Source organism: Amblyomma mixtum, chromosome 1 (assembly GCF_055824585.1).
Source record: "Amblyomma mixtum isolate Tamu chromosome 1, ASM5582458v1, whole genome shotgun sequence".
Taxonomy (NCBI): domain Eukaryota; kingdom Metazoa; phylum Arthropoda; class Arachnida; order Ixodida; family Ixodidae; genus Amblyomma; species Amblyomma mixtum.
The window spans coordinates 321,923,010-321,946,996 of NC_143012.1; the positions used below are offsets into that span (position 1 = coordinate 321,923,010).

A 23,987-nucleotide genomic window follows, 5' to 3' on the forward strand; every position below is an offset into this window, starting at 1 on the left:
GTAAAACATTTCGTTTTATATATACAGGATCTGTTCTGAAAGTAGTAGGACTGGTTTTTTCCTGGGCGAACGGGCGGACGAGAGGTGGTCTGCGCGTGCAGGATCGTTGAAGGAGGATATTGGGAATGCTGGGGAAAATCGGCAGTCGGCTCTCGGCCGTTGAAGAGAGCAAGTCGCTTGTACTGTGAACCCATGCCGAAACGTCTCGTCACGCAGAATCATGGAGCGTTTACTCGATCAGCGATACGCGAACAAATTTAGTCTAAATCTTGGTAAAACGGCAAAGAGACTCACGACATGATTAAGGAGGTCTACAGTGACGCTGCCATGGGTAGATCAGGTGTTTTTTTGAATGGCACAAGCTGTTCCGTGAAGGTAAGGAAAGAGTGGAGGAAGACGACCGCTCCAGACGCCCTTCGACCAGCAAGACCAACGAAACTGTGTAGCGAGTGAAACATTTGACAATGATCGCAGAATGAGTATCAGAATGATTGCTGATGAATTAAGCATCCCTCAAACCCAAGTTTTTTGAGATCGTGACAGAAAACTTATCCAAGAAGAAAGCATGCGCGAAGTTGGTGTCGGGAGTGTTGTCAGAGGAGGAAAAGGCCAACCGGTAGGATCTTCTTCATCATGTGAATGAGGACCCCGATTTTTTGCCCAGCACAAGGCGGCAACGCTGCCTCAGCCCCCCTATAGTCTCGACTTGGCCCCGCCAGACTTCTTTCTATTCCCGGGAATAAAATCGATGTTCAAGGGGAAACATCACGGATCGGTAGAGGTGGTTCAACAGGCCGTGACGAGGGAGCTAAACAGCATTCCGGTCCAGGCGTTCCTGGAGGCGTACGAAAAGTGTAAAACTCATTGGCAGCAGCGTGCAGGTCAAGTAAGAATATCAAGTAAGAATATCACTGAATATATCGTCGCTTAAAGCCAGTTGATTAGAAAAGCAGAAGAAAAAACAACCACATGCCGCCGGTGGGATCCGAACCCACGACCTCCAAATTACGCGTATATATATATATATATATATATATATATATATATATATATATATATATATGTGTGTGTGTGTGTGTGTGTGTGTGTGTGTGTGTGTGGGTGTGGTTCGAAGAAAAGCTCGTCGCCGTCATCGACGTGCTCATCGAGCGTATATATATATATATATATATATATATATATATATATATATATATATATATATGAAAGAAGCCAACAGCCACAGAAACCAAGGGGATTTTTAATTTATTTACTTTGTGGTGTTGATCAATTTTAGAATATTACAGAATATGTTATCGCTTAAAGCTAATTGATTAGAAAAGCAGAAGAGAAAACAACCACTGCCGCCGGTGGGATCCGAACCCACGACCTCCGAATTACGCGTCCGGTGCTCTACCTCTTAGCTACGGCGACGGCTGTCAAATCTTCTGCTTTCGGGGGTATTTATGTTTACAAGTAATCTAACCTTGAGAGTGTTCATCAGCGCCACCCACGTTCATAAGCGGCGGACGTAGAACGTCCTGTGTTACCGCAGGTGTGACGTAGAACGTCATCGAACGGAGAGGGTGGAAGCTGCGTGAGAATTATGCTTCCCTATGGCGTCAAGGCTGCCAGAACCGAGACCCTCGCTAAGCAATTAAGCAAACAAGCGAAGGGGCTTGAAGGGCTCGTTATAAATATGAAAGAAGCCAACAGCCACAGAAACCAAGGGGCAAAGGGGATTTTTAATTTATTTACTTTGTGGTGTTGATCAATTTTAGAATATTACAGAATATGTTATCGCTTAAAGCTAATTGATTAGAAAAGCAGAAGATATATATATAATTACTTATAGCTGTGCTTGAGAAGGAAGTGCCACCGCCAATTAAAAAAGGAACGGAAGTTAAATCATGGAACTGTTCGGCAAAAACGGAAGTGGAAGTTGATTTCTAAAAGGTAGCTTGCCTCATGATCGCTGGGCTATTGCTCAAAGTTGAGCAAGAGAACGGGGCATCACGTGGTCAGCGTGCTGACAGCGCTAGAACTGCCGCTAACCGTCCTGCATGGTTGTTGTAATATGACACTTTTTCGAAACGCGTATGTATGGTTTCGTGTGTCCTCATATGCAATAGATAAACCTGCTTAACCAAACGTACTCTAGGCAGCTGACGGCTGGGAACACCGCAACGCTAGCAGACGACTTTTGGTGACGCGGGATAGAGCCTCCCAGTCTGCAGAGGAAAGGAAGCGAAGCAATACCTACACTCATAACCGCACTACTTCCAACGGAACACCGTGTAACTACACCCATGGCTGTGAATTTTCTCCTTTGACTGTGTAACTCCGACTCTATTATAGTCAGCTTGCTGGGGTGTGCATGTCAAGGATACCGGGCTTTTTCAGATCAGAAAATTAAATTCGGGGCATTTTTATCGGTTTACGAAAAGTCCAATGCCTAAGTAATGCTATACAGCAGTATGGGACCTTTTTTCGGCAATGATTTACAGGCCGAGCATATGTCGACCGCCTGGAGAATTAGTCGACGCTATTCCCCTTCAGCGCCAAGCCAAGTCAGGTGGTCATAGAAAGGGAAGGGGGCGGGGGAGGGGGGTTAGGAACCCGACTGCTGAGCAGCAGGCAATGGGCTGGCCCATCTAAAGCACTTTTAGGCCCATCAGCTCGCCGACGCTCGTTACCGGGCACCGTTGGTCTCTTGGCTCAAGCCCTCGGATGACGATGGAACATTCTCCCTGTGCCGCACCATCAAGGAGGTCTCCCTCGACACCTCAACAAACGACTTTACCCTCCTCCTTATCCACCACTCACCGTGCCGGAGGCTCGCCTTCTTCAGTACATCCAAGTGAATGCAGTCATCACCCTTTCCCGCCTCTTCCTTTATCGCTATCGATCGGACCCCTCCTGTCCCAACTGCCCTGCCCTCTACCTATGCGAACCCAGCCCATTGCCTCTTCAATTACCTTAAGTACAACACAAGAATGTTGCAGCAACAAGGGCAGTGAGCCCGTTGATCAATTGCTCTCTCATACGTCGTGTTTGGACCTATATATATATACATATATATATGGTTGCAGCAGGTCTTATCGTTCAATGGGCCAGGTAGACTTGTAGAAGAAGGGGTCACAACTTTTCGATTATCTTCATTTAATACCAACAGTTTCGAACGAAGGACGGTCCTCCGTTCGAAACTGTTGGTATTAAATGAAATATATATATATATATATATATATATATATATATATATATATATATATATATATATATATATATATATATATATATATATATATATATATAAGGGATAACAAAATCTTCAAGGCAACTGATTAAAAATATAATAAGTTGGGGAAGTCACATTGAAAAACTTAACAGATTTATTCAACGTTTCGACCAGGGACTGGTCTTTTTCAAGAATGATCATACAGTGCATGGAAAGGTCTCAGGGCTTGAAAAAGAAAAATGAGAAAAATCAATGGGGAAAGAGGAACACAGCCAGGACACGATACCCAAACGCCAAGATGCGCCAGCAAAGGCACCGCGTGAAAGAGGGAGGTGGGCCTGGACGGGCACGCGACTAGTCGTAAAAAAAAGGAAGAAAGCGTGGGGGTGGTTAACAAAAGAAGGGAAGTGCCTGCCAATTTTGTGCGTAAGTATCGCCTCTAGCCGCCCCGCGCGACTCCAGAAGAAAGCACGGGGACGCACAGGTTGCGGCTGAGCTAAGTGTCTCTACACGGATGGACCACCAAAACCAGATGAGGTTGCATATGAAGACCATATGGAAAGCTCCTTCTTTACAGGAGTAGAAAAACAGAATAAATAAAGACAAAAAATGGCGGCACTGCGATGGCCGAAGGAAGCAAAACCCCATGAGGGTCGCACATGAGAACCACATGGATAGGCTCCTTCTTTACAAGAGTGGAAAAAAAAGAATAAATAAAGACAGAAAATGACACTGCGATGGCTGAAAGGAACAAAAACACACACACGCAGAGGTGACATGAGTATACACACAAGATTGTGTCACTTTTGCAGCATTTTTTAGCTGAGGATATGTGGGGAAATGCGTAAAAGCCCACAAATTAAGTTAAAGGGCCCGTGCCCACCCCAGCGCAGCAGACACTCTCTACCTCTCTTTGAGCGAGCCTCCTCTCCTTCCATTCCCTCCTCGAAATTCTTCTCTCCCGCTCCTCGTCGAGTAGGCTCGGCAAGGCAAAATCACCCCTTCCTTCTCCGGTGTAAGCCGGAGGCCTGGTGTCTGTGGAGTGCGTCACAGGGCGACGTCATGGCCCCGCCTTCAATAGAATTCTTTTCTTGGTTTTTGCATTTTCTCCGCACACTGAACGATCGAGAGGCGCGATCGGCTCGACCACCTAGACTTGTTAGCGAGCGCATCCTTTCATACATCTGTTTGTCATTCCCAGTTAACGAGCCGCCTTTTCATTTTCTTTTAGGCCTCCCCACCGTTTCACGAGCGGAGGGGCGGAAGTCGGTTGTGTTCGAAACACACGGCGAAGCGCGGACCCGGCAACCACCCGTTTGCTTTTCTCCATGCGTGTTTGTGTTCTGTGTGTTTGTGTCTTTTCTCCGCTCCAAAGCATATGTCATTCATTGGAGTCAAGGCGTACGCAAGATGCCCGAAAGATAAGCGGTGTGTGTGCGGAGCGGTCAAGTGGGCGAGCGAGGGAAAGGCTCTGCTGCACTACTAATTAAAACCTTGTTTTGGGGGGCTCGCATAGAAGAAAAGAAACTGAGAAGGGAGCGCGCACGCAGAGCGTCTCGTGACGTGATCACGGCGGGGGGGGGGGAGGCGAACCAACTCCCTCAGTTTTACTATTTTTTACTTTTTATGGCTAGGGTTCAAGGCTGTCGCCGCACGCTCCCTCCGCAGTTTTTTTTTTTTTTGTTCCTTCATGCGGGTTTGTAGGCATGAGCCAGAACAGAAGACGCTGCGGAAAGCCTTGTGCAGACGACGCGACGCCAAGGCTACGCCCAACCTTCTCCCGTCAGTCAGAACGATGCACCAATGGAGTGCCTTTAGCGAAAGTAGCCCCCCTTGACGTCAGCGGGGTGCAGAGTAGTGGGCCGGGCCCGTTTTTGAAGGAAGGAAAGAACGAACGGGCTTTGATTTGAATTTTCGCAGCTTTTCGGGGCGCGCATGGCTCTAGTATTTTGCAAAGGTTATCTTCGATGCCTCATCTATGCAGTGGGCTTGTTTTTCAAAAATGTCCGGACCCTGGGCAGTGGCCCTTTAAAGACAGCGCCAGAGTGTTAGAAAGTGTACAAGAAGGCAAATTTCATTACAGGGAACACCGCTTAAGAATAACAAAACAACAATATTAGAATAAATACAAATTGCACGCGAGATAATACAGGCGCCCAAAATAATACAGTTCAAGAGTGCGAAAAAATGTCCTAAGAAACAAAGTTTACCCAAACGCCGTGATCAGCAACAATAAAACGATAATAATGCGATGAATACACATGAGAGACGAGCGTCACATAATTCGTGCTTAACCACAACAAAAATAATGTCAGTACCTCGACTAGAAATGAGAGTGTTAAATACAGAACAAATCGTTATGCAACTGTCATCAAAGTAGATTTAAGAAACATTATTTTCGATGCAAAAGAGTTCACAAGGAAAAGAAAAACAAACAGACAAAACATTGCAGAAAGATTTAGCCAGAAAGGCAGGAGAGGCTGCCAGAGCTTTCATTAATTCCAGCAGACAAGGTGTTAAATTTAAATATTAGATATGATTCACAGGCTTCCCTGTCGTAATGTGTCTGGAAGCCAGATTGGAGTATGGTGGCCTTGAACTTTCCAAATGAATGGCCTTTTGTCGTTACGTGTCTTGAAAGAGGCAGATCTGGCAGTGATCTTATGTGTGCTCTGTGGTTATTTATTCTCAGTCGGAAAGGAGTTTCAGTTTGCCCAATATACTGAGTAAAGCACTGCACGGGCCTCAATCTGGGGCCCGAGCCCGGCCCGGGCCCGAGACCTGAAGCCCGAGCCCGGCCCAGGCCCGCGGCTTCAAGCCCGGGCCCGGCCCAGGCCCGCTAAATTATCGCTCTAGCGAGCCCGGCCCGGCCCGTGAATACCGGAGTGAAGCCCAGCCCGGGCCCGGCCCGGCCCGTTTCACAGTAATGCTTGAGGTACACTGCTCACTCTGAGCAAGTAGACTGCTACTGGACCGATAAGTAACTGGCCGACAAAGGTTCTGAAACCACAGTTTGGCTTGCAGAAAGTTGGTTCTTTTTAACCCAGAAGGAAGTGATTAAGAGTAGTGCTCGCCAGGCCCTCTTTTGGACAGTGATCTCGTGTAGGTGCGCAAAGATAAACTCGGATGTTCCGAAAGCGAAATAAAAAGGGCTGCATACGCGCGTAATAGACTACTTTGCATTCCCCCATGATTTTAATCAGTTATATTTTGCCGCCCAGAAGAATAAACATTAAAGCTGCCTAGCAAGCATTGGAATGACATTTTTTTAGTGAACGCGATCTCACAGGTTGAAATCATAGCCGAACTGGTTGCCTTTAAGCAGAAACGAAAAGCTAAAAGACCCGAGTATTTCATGGTGTGTGTTTTGAAGACTATAAGCGTCCTAAACTTTGGGATGACGAATGATCAATGGCCAATTAAGGCTAGTTGAATTTTACTCTTACTGGTGGAGCAGAAGATAACGTGCGAACGACGTGATAACTTACAGGGCAAACCCTTGTCATGACAAGCAGGCTGAAGAAGCGAGGAGAGATAGATGTGCTTATTCGATGAGACTTACAAACTCTCGCAAGCTTTTGTGGCTATTTCATTTACGAGACGTTCCGCTCAGCTCATCAAAAAGAAAACCAAACGCGCTTTAGTTTGTGAATTTTCTCATATGAGAAAAATATAGCTATAAAATTAAAGCTATGTTTTTGGGGCTTAAGGGCCCAAGGGGAGTCAGGCTGTGAGAGATACCGAAGCAAAGGGCTCCGGATCATTTCGGCCACCTGTGTTTCCTCAACGAGCAATGATACTACAAAGTACATGGCTGTCATGCTTGCCGCCTAAACAGAAATGCGGCCGCTGAGGATAGGAGCAAACCCTGGTTCCCCGGCTCAGTAATCAAGCGCCTTGACCACTAAGCCACCACGGCGTGGAAATAAGGAAATAAATAAGTGAATAAATAAAATTTAGTTTTTTTCTCAGCGCGTACTATAACCCATAGCTCATCCGTGTCGCTGCTCCAATGTCGCAGTTGTGTACTTCACTCTGCAATAGTGAATGAATAGTCGGACACCAGCCGTTTCTGTACGGACCCAAGCCCCACTTGCGTCCGCAGCTTTAAGCCCGAGCCCGGCCCAGGCCCGCAACTTCAGGCCCGGGCCCGGCCCAGGCCCGACAAAACAGATCATGTCCCGGCCCGGCCCGGCCCGCGGGCCGGGCCGGGCCCGGGCTTTCGGGCCGGCCCGAGCCCGTGCAGTGCACTAATACTGAGCACGGCACACACCGCACTCGAGGAGGAAGACTACGTTGCTGGTGTCACAGTTGAAATCTCCTCGAATTTTGAATGAGAAAGACGACGCTGTGCTGCGAGCTTCTGTGACCTTATTCATCATTGGACAAAGTTTACAGCGCGGTTTATATATATATATATATATATATATATATATATATATATATATATATATATATATATATATATATATATATATATATATATAGGTCTAATCTAATCTTTAGTACAGTTCTATGAACGTTACGTTCGATGCAGGGTTGCTGTATTCAAGCCCGCCATAAGCAGTACTCCGCAACACTCACTCCGACAGCGCTCATTTTGTCGTCAGCACGAACTATTGCAAGCGAGCACGAGCACCATCGTGCGGGCGCACGGTCAGTGTTACTGGCTCGTTGCGTCTTGCTTCCGCAGGAGAATCAAGGAAGGAAGTAAAGCGAGACAGTCCGATTGGGAGGGACAAGAGAAACGAACCCACCGAGGCGGAAAGCGAACGCAAAGAAAAAATCTCGAAAGAAAATGCGTCCGCTTCCCCGTGCCCGAGTGTCACCCGAAGCGTTCACGCCTCGCGACCACGCGCCGTTACAGGGACTGCTTATACTCAGGCTTCCTGTGGCTTAAACGCCAGCGCAGTGGAATGAACCATGGCGAGAAACGCACGGCACGGGCGCGCCGACTCGCACGCATGCACTCGCCGCTCTTATTAAGGCGTGAGGCGGCGCGCGAAGGACCAGTCAATGGCTGACACCTGCTGGCCCGGTTTCGAACCAGCGTCGGGAGCGATCTTTACTTAAAAGGCTAACCCCACCGCGCGCCCGCGTCTAGAAGTTGCTTAAGGACCGTACAACGGCAAGCATGGGCGCTGGACGCCGCGGGATAGGCCCGTGGTACTCCTTGATTAGGGTGAGTGTGCTTCTGCGTGTATAGCCCAAGGGGCAATGTCGTAGGTGCACAGTTGCTCTCTGTAGGCAGCAACGAGCAGACGATTTGCCCACCACTGCGGCTTTGTGCCCATAGCTCTCGGCTGCTGAGCACAAGATCGCAAGTTCCGAGCCGGCCGCATTTCGATGGGTGCGAAATGCAAAACTGACGCGTGTACTGAGGGCGCAGTTTGATGAGTTCCAAGTGATAGAAATTAATCCGAAGCCCTCCACCATAGATCGTATCCTTCACCGTCCGAGGTAGGCTTCGCCGCATGATGAGCAAGAGTCCTACAAAGCCAAATTTACAGACATCAAAGAGGATCACGTTTAGCATAGGCCCGATCGCTAAGTTTGTCGGTGACAATGGTGAATAACGATGACTGCACACGGATTCACACACACGAGCACACAGAGGAGTTTAACTGCACTATTTCTACTGACCTAGAACAATATACCGTGCAACACCTTACAAAGATTCTTCCGCTTCGGCAGTTTTATATCGCAGAAAATAATTTTCGACGGGCATTTTTGGATGCTTCATTTAGGCAGCGAGAACTGCATGGCGAAGATTCTGGGATGCGTTTCAGAGTGCTGACTGTTGCAACGCGCGTTTCACCCCTGGCAGGTTCTCGCTCTCTTGGTCGTCGCCGCAGAGTTCAGCCCGAGGTCACTCGCGGACCGGGAGTCCAGCCAACGAAATGGTTCAGAAAAGGCGTCCAGCGGCCAAGGACAAAGCGTACTGGGCCCCCTGGCGGCGGCCCCCGGCGATGGCTTCGAATTCGTGCAGGCCGTCACCCATGAAGCCCCCCTCAGCGCTACAGGGAGCGAAGAGGTGCTCAAAGCCGCCGCCTCATCTCAGAAGATGTACAGGACAGAGAAGGCTGCCCCGTCTGATCGGAGCGGCGAACGGTACTACGCCTCGGCTACGGACCACTACGGCGGTGGTGGCGGCGGCGGCGGCCACGGTGGAAGTCCTGGCTTCGGCTTTCCAGATGCCATGAGGTTGGTGCATCCTTGCAGACGATGGAACGAGGCGGATACGCCCTTCCCTTAATCCTTCGTGTGCTTGACCGTTTTTATGGGGTTATATAGATGTTTTTCATGCTCTGAAATGTAATCGGACCAACAGCAGAGTAAGTGCATTACATGCATAGCGCAGCTTCGATTCCCTCGGCCGTGCACTGTTCTGATTTGTTGACTCTGGAGTGAATTAGCTGTCACCCTAGGCTAAATCCAGATGTAAACATAACGTTACTAAGTATGATTTCTGCTAGCCGCATATAATACGGTGAACTGAGCACAACATTCTTGAGTAAATGCGGTGGCGAATAGAGAATGAGACGCTAGCAAAGTAAGGCTAGAAGTATGTCGCAATGTACATACAAGGAAAACTTGGTTCTGCTCCGCCTTCTCCTATATATATATATATATATATATATATATATATATATATATATATATATATATATATATATATATATATATATATATATAGTAGACTTATAGTAGACTATATAGTAGACTCATCGTTCAATGGGCCATGAAGACATGTAGAATGAAGGGGTCACAACAACGCCTATCGAAAAACTTATCCTATTAATCTCTGCACTAGACTTATTAGGCACTTTTTGACTTGAAGGAAGGGCGCTACTTATTACGAAACAGCGCTTATAACGTGAGCATAAACTGGAATTATATGTTTTGCGTTGGTTCTTTAGTGCAGGTACAAATAGCAGATTGCATGGAATTTGAGGGTTTTCTAAATTCGTGCAAGTAAAGTGCAATAAGCATGTTTTCTGTTCATCTTAGGTCTATAGTCTGCAGTGAAGCTCCGCCCACATTCAGCCTCCACGCACAGAATTCCTCCACGACGAAAAAATAGCTGCTTAAACGCTTCTTGTTACCTAGACAAGAAAAAAATTATGAGCTCTGGAGTTTTTATACGTGTATTATTTCATATAGCCAAACATTAAAAAGCTGATTTCGTTTACTGTTGCGATTGGGCAGCGGAGTAATACAAGACGCCGCGGACCGCGGCGAAGTGTTCGCAGCTGCTGTTTTTTTTTTAAGTTGTATCCTACTATAATCGATAAATTTTCTGCGCACCATGCTAAAATATTGGCTCCTCGTCAAAAGTTTGCTCCTTTCGGCTTGGGGAAGCATACGCTATGAACAGCTAGCCATTATTTCAGTGCCTCTCCCACAAGCCTGATATTACAGACTCCTGCTTTGATCTGCCGCTTGCCTCTCCGCAGACACTTCCAGTACGACTCGGGACCAAAGGGGTACAACACACAACGCGCGTACGCCTACGAAAAGGTCTACCCGGAGCGCACCTACAGCACCAACCACGCTACGTCCTACGAGAGACACTACAACGACGACGATAACCACGGCCGGCCCAGGGGCCACGGCTACGAGACGCGCTACAGCAGCAGTTACCCAGTCAAAGCGAGCGGATACGGATACCGCCACAGTGACAGTTACGGTTCGGACAAAGGTGGGCGAGGCGACGGTGGTGGCAGCGGCGGTGGCAGCTACGGGCCGAGTCACTACGGTCCCAAGGGAGGTGGGTACGAATCGCGACGCTACGGTTACCGCCCCACGGCGTCGGCCACGTCTTCGGGCAGGCGTGGTGGTGGCGGAGGCGGAGGCGGAGGTGCGGGTCCCAAGGTCAGGCGCTACGTCTACAAGAACCCTCACGACCAGAGCACCACGCGCGTGGTGGAGATGCAGTCCGGCAGCGGGACTCCGCCCTGGGCCGAGTCCAGCGTCAGCCAGCACATTTGGAAGCCCGATGAAATGGAAGACTTCGTGGCAGGACTGATACGCAATGGCTGATGCCTCCCTTGTTTTGTTTTTTTCATGCCTTAGTGTGTTCTACGTGGGAGAGGCAATATCCAGGGCTGTATATAGCGGGAGCAGCTGGGTACTGAGTATGACGACGTAACATCTGTGCCCGCTGAGGTCCGGTGGTAAAAAGAAATTTTGAGGCAGACACATTACACTCCTGTGGGACTAAAACCTCCTCATAGAACCAGCTTGTAGTCGAATAGAGGGACGGTGCCAGAAATTCGCTGTGGGAGGCGCGGAGAAAGGGGGGGGGGGGGGGGGAGTTTAAATGTAGGTAAGTAGGACGCCTCAGTGCCATTGCTCCTTGGAAAGATCAAATAAATAACATGGGCAAAATGCAGCGGCGAAAAGTTCATATTTTCGCTTATTAGCGAGGGGGCTGAAGGGGCCGCAGTATCAGAAACGTCTTTGTCAGCGTCTCATGGCAGCGGTTGGCTAATTTTTTGTGCAGCGGCAAATTTTTATTTGGGGGGGCGGGGGGGGGGGGGGGGGTCTTTTTGGCGCTGTGACTGATCGAACAAAGTTGCGTTATATATATATATAACATTTATTGACCAATCACTGACCAACACGCGCATCTTCCTAAGGGACCACCGCCGCTGGCTGTGGAAGGAGTATAGAACAGAGAACGGTTTACATACGGCGTTGTTTGAGGAGCACTGAAGCTTCAGGTGTGCGGAGTTGTCCAGTTTCTCCATCGAGACTTATAGGCTTCAATTCTACAATTCGAACTCGTACCTTAACTTTACTGCGAAAGGCAATTATCCGGAGCTGCGCAAAGATGATGAAGATATGCACATGATTATTGTGATTTGAAGCCCCCTTCCCCTTTTTTATTTTCAGGGACGTTCAAGAAAGAATCTTCAAGTAACAGCGCAAAAACACAGACGGGACACATAGAACGAGAACACACAACGAGCGCAGCGCTCATTGCGTGTTCTCGTTCTATGTGTCCCGTCTGTGTTTTTGCGCTGGTACTTGAAGATGATTAACCAACAAGCCCAGGCTGCTGTTCTGGCTAACTACATTTAAGACAGGAGAAGGGCCGGATGCTGCCTACAACTTTGGATTAAATGTATTTTATTCCTTTTAATTCTATACTTAGGCAAGGCTTGTACAAGGTGGTTGCGGGGTGCGATCTCAGTTGCACCATGCATCATTTGGACATTTTCGTCGAAAAAAACGTGGTTCAGCGTTTTTTTTTTTTTTGAAATTTTTTTCCTTCGAGGAGTCGGGGAGAGCGCACTACCGACCCTCTCTAATTCCGTACCTGTCTTCCCGCGTTCTCCTTGTTGGGTTGTCGACGAGGCTCTTTGTTACGTATATTTCTGCGCACTACGAACTGTTATTCTTTTCGCTCACTCATCCCCCTCTCCCCAAAGCGAGAAATTTTGTGTGAGAAAACCCTGCGAAGCTCCCATTTTTTCGACGCGCAAACTCCTACAAAAACAGCGCAAATACGACCGCGCCCCTCCTGGTCAGAAACATACGCGGCGCTCACATGATCTGCACACCTGGCTCCCAGAAATGCATGCTATAAAACTGAAAATTCAGCTTGCACATTCGGTTCGCGTGAACTGCAAGACAAATTGATTAATATAACCCTCATTTACAGTTCATTCAGTGCTGTCCTTTCGTTTCTGGGTGTTTGGGTGTTTTTTTTTATTTTTAGAAGCCGAGTTTGCCCCTTGCGTTTTCCAGCTTTTCAGTATCTGTAGTTTTGGAAACTTGAACGACGTACGAGCTCACAAATTTAAAGTGAGCTGTGATCCACACGTTTTCAGCGAAATGTCGGGCAAAGAAACAGGCCTCTCTCGGCCGCACGTCATCGACCCACGTAAGCTGTAGGCACGTCTGGTGTGCAAAACATGCGGCTTGTGACGGCGCGGTGCAGCAAGTGCGGCACGTCGGGACAACGAGCGATACGTGCAAAGCCGGTTCAAAGGCGAAAATGGGCGACTTCGTCTACCAGGCCACGTCCCATCGTTGACAAGACATATATTGTACATCACTGTCTCCGCGTAAGGAATTCGTTGGCTGCCTAATGCGAAATTTCGTTAATAAAATGCATTTAGGCCATATTAACAAGTCTTCGTTCAAAAGCTCTACGGCTGGTACGCGAGTGCTGCGTGGTCATTTCGTCGTAATCGCAGAACAGCTCGACAGCCGACAAGGGGCTGGCCAATGGCAGTCCACATTCGAGCAAAAATTTCCTCCACTATATCGTCCCTGCCCATTTCATTCGCAGAACGTACCAAATAGACATTCACGGTTAAGCCAAGTGTTCGCAAGAAAAACGAAAACCCAGATATTGTATTCATGTAAAGGTACGTATTTAGGTGACCATGGAAAGCCATGGTATAGTAAGCAGGAGGGCTTTATTCGAGGCCGTTACTGGTGAACACCAGCGCTGTACATGGTGTTTCATGCAAGCTAGTATATGTAATCAGTTTTTATAAATAGGCTCTTTGATTTAGAAGAGCCCCCCCCCCCTTCCACCCCTCCTTTTTTTTTTTTTGCTATCGATATGCTGTGTATCCGAATACAGGTGCTAACTAGCGGACTAAGTATTTAATATTTATCTTTTAACTGCTGCTGTCAGGCTCCTTAACATCGTTCTCAATAAATTTATTGAGGGGCTTGTAGCCTACCGTAACTAATATGACAACTAATATTCATATCAGTTTTTAGAATTTCTAAATTGTCATCCTCGTCGCCGCTGCAGCGTGATCAATTTTAGGGTCGCACGCGGGCGAAAGCGAACTCTCGGTGTGTGTGTGTCAGAGGTTTCGATGAAGGCGAAAAGCAATGGCGCCCGTGGGCTGTGCAATGTCATTGCATGTTAAAGGTCCCCAGGTGGTCGAAATTATTCCGGAGCCCTCCACTACGCCGCCTCTTTCTCTCTTTCACTCCCACCCTCCTCCGTTCCACCGAGGTGCGAGACAATAGGGCATATTCAAAATTCCACAAGTGCGCTTTCCCGCATAACAATGTTGCCCAAAACAAGATGGCTGACCATGCGTTTCCAGCTGAAACAAAGCAAGAAAGACTGGTTTTTTGTTTGATTCGTCCAAAATACGTTTCTTACATTCTATCCACAGCTTTAGCGCCTGTCCTGTAGCCTACATAGTTTCTTTATAGCGAAGTCGGCCATCTTGTTTATGGCAACATAGTTATGTGGGAAAGCGCACTTGCGGAATTTTGAATATCCGCCTATTACTGCGCCATTTCCTTTCCTCAAAAACCAATTTTCAATTTTACGAACTTGTGTCACGTGCTCCTTTCGCGGCTCCCGACCACGAACGGCGAGCAGGCAGGGAGCACGGGACAGACAGGCGCGTGTGACGCGCATTAGTAGGCGTGGCTAGCGCTCTTTCTGGTCGCGCGGTTTCGTTTTCACCCGTGTGCGAACCCAAAATTCTTTGCGCTGCAGCGGCGACGAGGACGGCAATTTATAAATTATAAAATCTGACGTGAATATTACTCGTCATATTAGTTGCAGTGGGCTGCAAGCCTTAGTAAATTAGGACCTAGCTAACAGCAACAGTTAAAAATGAATAGCAGCCTGTTAGTTAATCAGCATCTGCATTCTGATGCACTCCATATCTGACAATGTTATGCGAAAAAGCTATCTTGTAACTCATAGAGCCTATTTTTAAAAACTGATGACAGTCTTATAAACATCCTGTAAAAGGACCTTGGTAATCCTCGGAGCCCGAAAGGTAATGGCAGCGTTACTTATACACGGGATATATGATGGATGCGAATGATGAATACCGTCCGGTATTTTTCGCATGTCGCGTGCAGAGTGCCTCAATATTTCTTCTAAAGTCCGACCGAGAAGTATGTGTTGCCCAGTACCGTCGTGCTGTAATTGTTACGAGAGCATAATAAAATTATAGCTTTATTTTCTTGTACATATGTCTATACAAGCAGCTTCGGCGATTATACAGTGCCGCAGATACCGAACCGAAGACGAAGTTGCCGGGGTCAATAATTATAGCTCCACTATTTTTTCGCTAAACGCTATAGTGACGAATCAATGAGCTATTTGTACCAAGGAGGTTATTTTCAAGTCTTTGATGTTTACCATACATTGCATCGGTTCACTCAAACTTAGTGAAGATGAAGTACGAAGAGCTTAACTACATTGTGTATTCCTGGAAAGAAGAAAATAAAAAGTATATATTTTAAACCCTAATAATTAACGTGCGCTTTCATACCTCCATGGGATATAGAGCGCTCATTGTACTAAGAAAAGGCGCATGTCGAAAACAGTGCGTTGTGGCGAAACCGAGCCAGTAGGACGGCACGCTTCGACATAAAGTGTACTTTATTAAAATGGGTACATGAGCGCTGCAACCCGCTGTAACACACCCTTTGCACGCACGCAGCAGAGCACATATCGAATAAATTTATCTTTAAAACGATCAACCTGATTTCGTCCGAATTCGGACACAGGAAAGTACTGCTTCCTTGGAGCGTTAATTGACTGCACATGTTTGTTTATTATTTGTTCCAAATATGCGCGTGACCACGGAGCTCAACTAGCCATGGTTTCGCTAGAACTAGCGTATCCCCGTCATCAGTACCTCCTCCATGCTCTGGTCCATAGCCCTGTGCAGCGTTCCGCGTATTCCTCCGACCTCCGACAACTCGAACAGACACTTCCAGAAATACGCTAAGATACGAGTTTTAAAATAATATTTTAGCTCAACAGTTGTGTATGCTTAAAGTAAAGGCTTCATATAAATCCCGCTATGTGTTGATAAATTACTATTTGGCAAAAAATTACGCACTATATTCTGTGGCGTAGAGACAACCCCGCTTCTGTCATCTGCACGCACGCACGCACGCACACACGCAGAGCCGAAAGATCGGGTTAGCTCTTGCCGGTCGCCGCGTGGTTTCTGTTTTAGTCGCATCGGCGGGCGCAATTCGTACGCAGCAGTAGCGACAATAAAAGGACACATCATCACCAATGGTCGTAGGAATCCTTATGTCCCTCTTCGCATCCATGTCGTCCGCCGTGCGGGCTTTCCGTGAGCGGACGTTCATCATCGTGAAGCCGGACGGCGTGCAAAGAGGACTGATCGGCAAAGTAGTGAGCCGATTTGAGAAGAATGGCTTCAAATTAGTGGCTATGAAGTTCCTTCAGGTCAGTACGTTGGCTGATGCTTCCGTACTACACTGAAATGATACGAAAGCTTTTGGTTTTCTTTTACTTTTCGATTGGCTTCAGGAGCTGCGTGGTGTGCGGTGCACAATGTGCTACCGTGCATGTAGGTTACTAATTGGATGTAGACATAATTTATTTTTATTGGATGCACGAAGATTTCGTTTTGCAGCTTCGGTTCATGTTCCCCGTTTGGTGTTTCGTTCGGAATTTCTTTTCTACTGTTCGAAATAATGCGCTGTTCCATGACTGCTTATTGCGCAAATTTTGTACCCGCTTCAAATGTGTTTGTGTCTTCTTCGTATGTTACAACTGCTTGAAGATGCTACATTGGCTTCGATTTTTTACCTGTGCAGGCAACAGAAGAAACCTTAAAAAAGCACTACGAAGAGTTGTCTCAACGACCATTTTTTCCTGCCCTCATAAAATACATGCAAATGGGTCCCATTGTTATCATGGTAAGAGCTCATCTTATTCGTTTATACTTACTTGTACTACCTCGCATTCATGGATTCAGGTGTTGACATGCCTTCCTTTTCAGTTGGGTATTAAAATTATGCTGTACCAAATGTGCGTGTATTGAAAAGTTGGAAAAGTCTGCCTTAGTGTAAGCTTTGTCAGTACATTTCATTTTGGTCTGTTCCATGTTTGTATGCGCTGTCAACTTTCGATAATTAGAGTTCAAAAGGCAATAAACATCTGTTCAAATGATGTAGAGCTTGAATCAAGGGGAAGGCACTTAATGCTAGTGAGATCAAAGCCATAATTTAAATTAAAGACGTTCAGGAGAATGAAAGTCCATTGTAGTATGATTATTTCAAATCTAGGTTAACTATGCCTTTGGCATAGAATGGCTGTAAAAACTCGTGAAGAAAACATATTTTGAGGACTAGTAAACTTAGGCTCGAGTCACTGGTTCAAGTCATCACTTGTGGTTTGACTTGTGCAGCACACATAATCTCAGCCAAGTGCATTTCTCCATGCAGGTGAACCATGCACTTGTAGCTGTTTTCCAGATCACTGTAAACTGAACACTACCTAATATATTTTAATGTATTTGTCACTCGTAACTGCATATATGGTAGTAATAGAGTTTTACTTATATGTAATAAAAAAAGAGGAGAAGTTGTTGCTTGTTGCTGAAACTGCCTTGTACAGTCAAGTGCCTGAACAGTGGCCAGTGGAAAATAAAAGGTTAGAGTAAGAGAAAGCTAAAAAAAAAAGAGTAGGAAGTAAGACGAGAGAGTGTGGAAGCGAGAAATGAAGACTACCCGTATACTGTGTACATCTAGAAGTACATGCATGCAAACAGACTCATACGAGTAATAAAGTGACCTGCCGCGGTAGCTCAATGGCTTTGCCATTAGGCTGCTGATCCCAAGGTTGCAGGGTAGAGCTCCAGTCGTGGTGGCTGCATTTTGATGGAGGTGAAATTAATTCATGTTAAAGAACCCCAGGTGGTCTACATTAATCTGGAGCCCTCCACTGTGGCATCCCTCATAGCCCATGTATTGCTTTGGGGTGTTAAACCCCTAATTTTCAATTCACAGTAAACAAAAAAAGGGCAACTACACACATGTATTGTTTTGCTAGCTTCTGTACATGCATGGTTTAAGTATGGTGCAACTAGGGAAACCACATTTTTTTTTCATAGAGGAAGGATGATGAAGAAGGCATTTAACAGAAAGCTTTTCACTTGATTTTACTTCCTTGTTGCAGTACAGTCTTGAAACCAGAAGGAATGTTTTGTTTGCTAACTAGTTGACATCTGCTCATAGCTGTGGAGGTTCAGTGATTTGCGGGTACTACTTAGATTTTCCTTTTATATATATATATATATATATATATATATATATATATATAGAGTGCCTGCAAAAGTGACCCTCAGTACTCATTCTTTTGTACTGAAACGCCAAGCTCATTTTTGGCTTCATCACCTCTTTCTCAGGTTTGGGAAGGTAAAGACATTGTTAAAAGAGCACGGGACATCATTGGTGCCACAGACCCTCTGAAATCAAGTCCTGGCACCATAAGAGGCGATTACGGAATTGCCACTGGCAGGTATGTTGCCGTATTGTCTTTCAGGATGCAGTTTAGTTCATTTTTTTAGGCTTCTTGTTGCAATGCACTCACTTGTTGGGCCTTTCTAATGACTAGAAATATTCTGTTCTAGTCCTAATTTTTCTCTTGAAGTTTCATGATATTGGTTTTTACTAAGAACAAATATTGGATGCAGTTGTGCTCACTGACCCTTAAAAGAATGTAGGGGGAGTATGAAAGCAGTGAAGCATGCATGCATGTGTACTTTACTCATGAGGGGTGTGCTGTTGCTTTAGCATGTTTTTCGGTGACTAGTTTGTGTGATCATAATTTTCATGTTCAGAACTTGCTCACTATTGAAAACAGCAGTTTTTGCGAGGAGGTCAGTTCATAAGTTGAACCTCTGGATACAAAAAGTCCTTCTTTCTAAGATAGCCAACATAGATGTCATGGAGTGTTGGCTCTATGAACCAGCGTTAATGTCTCCAGGCATACCTTGCCAAAGTGTGTAAAAATGCTAGAGCAGCTTTGCAAATGGCCTTAATCCTTTTGCAAGACAACCTCTGCCTACAATGCATGTGTATCAGATCATTGCAATATTATTTGTTCTTCTTACTTTGTGCTTTTATAGTCAACAAGGACTTTCTTAGAGCAAACCACTAAATGTTAAGGTGTTTCCAAACAGTTTGCTGGACTACTTTGTACACCTGGCGGTACCAGGCACTCTCTGGGCAGCAGTGTTAGCGCTGGGTGCTCAGGGCAGCAAAGCAAGCAGTGTGGTGACACCCATGTTGAAAAGGTGTATGATGAGGTGTATGATGTTGAAACTGAAGGCTATATTCTGCACCAGTCATAAAAGCTGGCCGGCTATTTTTGTTCTTGCTGGGGGTGTTTCAAACACCAAACTTAGATGAAAATTATACAGAACATTTTATGGCTGTGTGTGTATATGCAGGACAGAGATCAGCCCACATTGATTTTCACTGTGCCTTGCCGATAAAGCAGGTGTCCTGTAGTTGGTGACTGTACAGTGGGACACATACTGAGCGCATGCTCTGTGTTGTGCATTGTTGTTTTTCATGTGGCCTACTCTGTTGCAAACAAAGGTTTATATGTTGCATGGTCAATATACGTTATCCTCATAAAAAAAATCCCTAGGATGTTTTATATGTACAGGTGCGGACAGAAGTAAATGGAGCGCGCCGCACAAAAAAAAACTGCGTGTCAGCGCCGCCTAGCCGAGCCGGACAAAAGCTCAGAATCGCCACGCAGATGTGCAGGCCCTCAGCCGGCGCATCCCTCTCATTGCTCCGCTTGCCTTGCATTTGACCGGTGTCTGTGTCGTGCTGATGGTGATCATGATAGGATGGCCGCACTTGTGTAATGAGCAGGCATTTCGGAACACCTTGATAAGCCAAAGCCTACGGGGACGGCTGTACCATTAAGCCTGTTTATCTATACACCTGGAGGTTTGTTTATGCCACACATAACCTGCGTGTTTCGAACTTTTGTTGCCTCTGAAGCATACTTCACGTACAGCAGCAGTTTAGTATTAATTTACTACAGTTATCATTGATGATTCGCCTTGCCCCTGCGAGGCGGCGAAGAAGCACCAATTCGTGCAACCTGTCTCGTGAAGCACACTGCCCCTGTGCTGGAACCTACTCTTATCGCCACCGAGACAGTGCGCTCTGTGTTGTGCTGTCATGTGCGGAGCAAAGCTTGGATAATCACCTTGTGCGCACCTTCGGACTTTAGGGTGACTAGAAGCAGCCGTTGTCGCACTTCCTCACGTGAATGCCGTTGCAGCGGTGCATCACTGTTGTGTGTCGCCCATGCGAAATTCGTCGTATACATACTCGTGTGCGCCCACTAATCAAAGATTGAGCCACGACGAACACCAGCCAGTGATTGCAGCCCCTCTGTCCGAGCTATGTTACTTCACTGCTGCCGGTTACATTTATACATCGGTCTGTTTTACAATATACGCGTTGCAACCCAGCAGCAGCATTCAGTATCTTTGGGAGCAGTTACCATCCTTGCGACGCTTGATAGCGCTGCAAAGAGTGCTAGGAACGATGGTTTCCTCTTATTTTAGCCTGAGCAACTAGATCAGATTCCACTGCAGGAGCAGTGTGCTGCAGGATAGACGCACAGGGCGTATGCATTGCCACTGCATAGGTGCCTCGTCGGAGCAAGGTGAAAATCAGCGGTGACTATATTAAACAAAGCTGAAACTGCGGTGGTAGATTGAGTGTTTTGAACATGTTTCATTGGTAGCGAGACACAAATGAGTTCCAGAGGCAGCAAAAGTTATAAACATGCGGGCCATTTGCGGTGAAAAAGAGGTTAGAGATGTCTATGGAGCAGCATAATGATAGCGTCGCCCCCGCGGGCACTGCAGCATCAAGGGAGTGGTCTGCGCATTCTGAAATGCCTGCTCTCTACAAAGCAAGTGATCATCCAACCATGATCATTAGTGTGACACTAACGCCGGCCTAATGCGAGGCAGGCGGAGCAGTGGGAGGGTTGCGCTGGTTGAGGGCGTGCGTTTGCACGTGGCGATTTTGAGCTTTCGTCTGGTTCGGCTAGACGGTGCTGACACGCAGTTCTTTCTTGTGCGGCGCATTCCATTTACATCTGTTCATGCCTGTACACTATAATCACATGCATCTATCTGCTCAGTTTTTGTTTGAACTATGCTTATACATGAATCACAGGTTCGAAAACATGTAATCCTGGTGGGGCAACTACATGTTATGCATGGAGGCATCTGGACAAAAGTAATACTGTCATGTGACTTGTGCATTTTTTGCAGGATTAGTGAAATTGTGGGAAGGGCCATAGTCCATCCATGTTTCCATCAGTTTGCAAGCAAGGTGCTGTACATTTGCAAATGCAGGCGTGCCTACAGTTGTATTAAGGGTAAAACATTGAAGACTGGCAGGTACAGCAAGGAGTACACTTTTCTTGTCATGTTGGGACATTGAACAGTGTGTACCAGTCCTGACCTTATTCATGAGACAGAGTGGCTTAGCAGAAGAAACTGTGTTGACGGGGGAAAAACGGAGCATGGTTAGATTTCATCTTGAAACAGAGTCGTAAAGGGCGCTTTGTAAGGGGAGTACAGTGTTCTAGAGAAGACACAGCTTTAGTACTAGCCCAGTTTTGTCAACCGTGTCATTTGCTGATATGGCATCAGTAATGCTTGTACCTCTGCAAAGTCCTTTTCCTGAAATGTGATGCTATCAGTGTGATCTAATTCTTGTTTCTATTTACTGCAGGAACGTTGTCCATGGCAGCGACTCCCTGGAAAGCTCAAAGAGGGAAATCAAACTGTGGTTCAGTAATGCTGAAGTTATTCCCTGGGATCAGCAACTAGATGACTGGCTGAATAAAGAGAACTGAGGTGTAATTGAGTGCAAGGTTCGGCAATTGTTTTCTGGGCTAAATAATTTAAGGAGAGCGTGCCAGTCTGGCTGCGAAAAAGGAGATGCACACACAAAGGACCAACTACAGGTGAAGCGCATAGAACTGTGAAATTGTTTTTTCCGACACGTGGAGCGTTGTTTTCTTTTATGAACTGGACAGTGCTCTTCAATGCAGTGACTCATTTGTGGCTTTGAATATAAGTATAGAGGTTGAACATGTTGGTTTGCACTAAAAAAAAATGATAGAAGTATGCAAATTTAATTATTAAAATTTTGTTTTAATTGAAAAAGGTCAGTATCCGTGGCATGCATGCCACAGCTAGCTGGCTGCTTAGTAGGAGCTACACTCAGTCAGAGGAAAATAGGTAAACCAGCCAGGGGTCTTGTGAAATGGGGGTGCCTTTGGATGAAGTGGCACAGTTGAGCATTTTGATAGCTCCACTATCTTACATGTTGCTTCTGCATACTGGGAGGCTCCACACACCTTGCCAGGCGTCCTATTTGTTAGTGTATCGCTGTTTGATGTTATCACCCGCCATATAAGGACACTGACGTGAAACAGTGTATAAATGTCAGGAAAAAAGTGTCATTTTCTGGCAACTGCGACTGTTAAGCGGAGGTCCCATTGCTGCCGTCAACACGCAGACTATATGATGCCTCGTCCTTGCTCTACCCAACGTAACAATCCAACAACAGCATGACAACCCACCTTTTGGAAGTCAGCTTCCGCTCTAGTTTTTGTCTAATAGGGGACATATTAGGGTCTTTTGATCACCTCATTGAATTACTACATTATATCTCTGAGAAAAATCAGCAATTCTTCCGCAGAAAATAATGTTCACTGAAAAAAGCACTGCAAACTGGTGGGCTCTGAAAATTCAGTGGAAAAAACACTAAAAATTGGGCTCTGAGATAAGCGCAAGAAAAAGTCAGCCAAATTTTCCAAAACTATAGAGCGAAAAGTTCAGCCCCTATATGTAACATTGCAATTCACATGCCTTTGGATACACTGGCAGGTAAATAGCTCTCATTGTCTATTACGACGTGAACCACACCCAAGAGCAGGACCAGTATTGCACATGGATGTGGATGCACCACAAACTTAGGGCCCTTGTCCAAGACAGACCCTACCTTTGGTTGTGGCTTGATTCCTGATGGCTTGATATGACCATTTGCAGCCAGTCTGGTATGTTCTTCCTTAAATTTTTTGTTGATAATTGTCTATTGTGTCGTAGTGGCTCGCTGTTTAGAGGCTCTTCTTTCCTGGTCTTTTACAATTTTTGATACTATGTTATTGCCTTGAAAAAAATTGCTTTTCAAACAAGAAAGGGATTTCGCTACAAAATGTGTGCCAAATGTGGTCATTCAATGTTTATTATTAACAATACTGCTTGTGTGGTAATAAAGGTTACTGTACTGACTTCTGTCTTGTGCTTTTTTGTCCTTGTGGTGTGCGGTTAGTTGTGAAGTTGGATATGCAGTATAACCTCTTTCATACACTCCTGGCTCATTTGCTCAAAATCGCAGGCGATAAAAATGTTACATTGAGTTACGCTGCTTCTGCTCGATATGCTCCCAGGTAACATGACTTCCAGGTCACTGTGTTGAAAATTTCAACATACTCTGGTCGTATATTATGTTTAGTGACCAACCACACATATACATATAGCATATAAAGGAAGGGGCCACCTCCCTCCCCCAGATCCTCTTAGCAGTACTCTTGTTTAGACTCTCCTTCCTTCCTCTGATACAAGAATTTACTTTTGAAGAGGAAAGGGGACAGTTACCACGGAGTGCGAACTGAATGTTTATTCCACACACACAAAAATTTAGGGAGCCAATTAAGACGAGAGCTTTTGAAACATTTAAAATATTTGGGACCTCAGCTGGCAATATTCATTTTGAGAAGCGTAAGAAGCACCTCGCTGTTGGAATCCTGCTCTATATTTTTCATCCTCGAAGACAGGCCGCCATATCACTTTCAGTCCAGGTGTCCGTCCTGGGGCATTGTCGATCACGTCTCATCACGTTTTCCAAGTCTTGCAACTGACTCTCAAGACTTCTCGCG

At 46.1% G+C, this 23,987-nt stretch overlaps 2 protein-coding genes across 2 annotated transcripts in view; both read left to right on the forward strand.

Moving 5' to 3' along the window:
* Positions 1-11,491, forward strand: part of LOC149372693 (uncharacterized) — a gene marked incomplete at its 5' end in the record, with an annotated part of 37,417 nt that extends 25,926 nt beyond the window's left edge. The window contains 2 exons of the mRNA XM_089582413.1: positions 9,045-9,421; positions 10,675-11,491. Of these exons, the coding sequence (XP_089438539.1) occupies positions 9,045-9,421; positions 10,675-11,260 (963 nt within the window). The remainder of the gene's footprint in view (positions 1-9,044; positions 9,422-10,674) is intronic.
* Positions 11,492-16,114: 4,623 nt separating this feature from the next.
* On the forward strand, positions 16,115-23,339 carry LOC149372695 (nucleoside diphosphate kinase-like). Its single transcript, XM_089567254.1, has 4 exons — positions 16,115-16,430; positions 16,805-16,906; positions 18,397-18,509; positions 21,773-23,339. Exons 1-4 carry the CDS (start codon positions 16,254-16,256, stop codon positions 21,894-21,896), a joined length of 516 nt encoding a protein of 171 aa, XP_089423380.1. The 5' UTR covers positions 16,115-16,253; the 3' UTR covers positions 21,897-23,339.
* Positions 23,340-23,987: the final 648 nt, after the last annotated feature.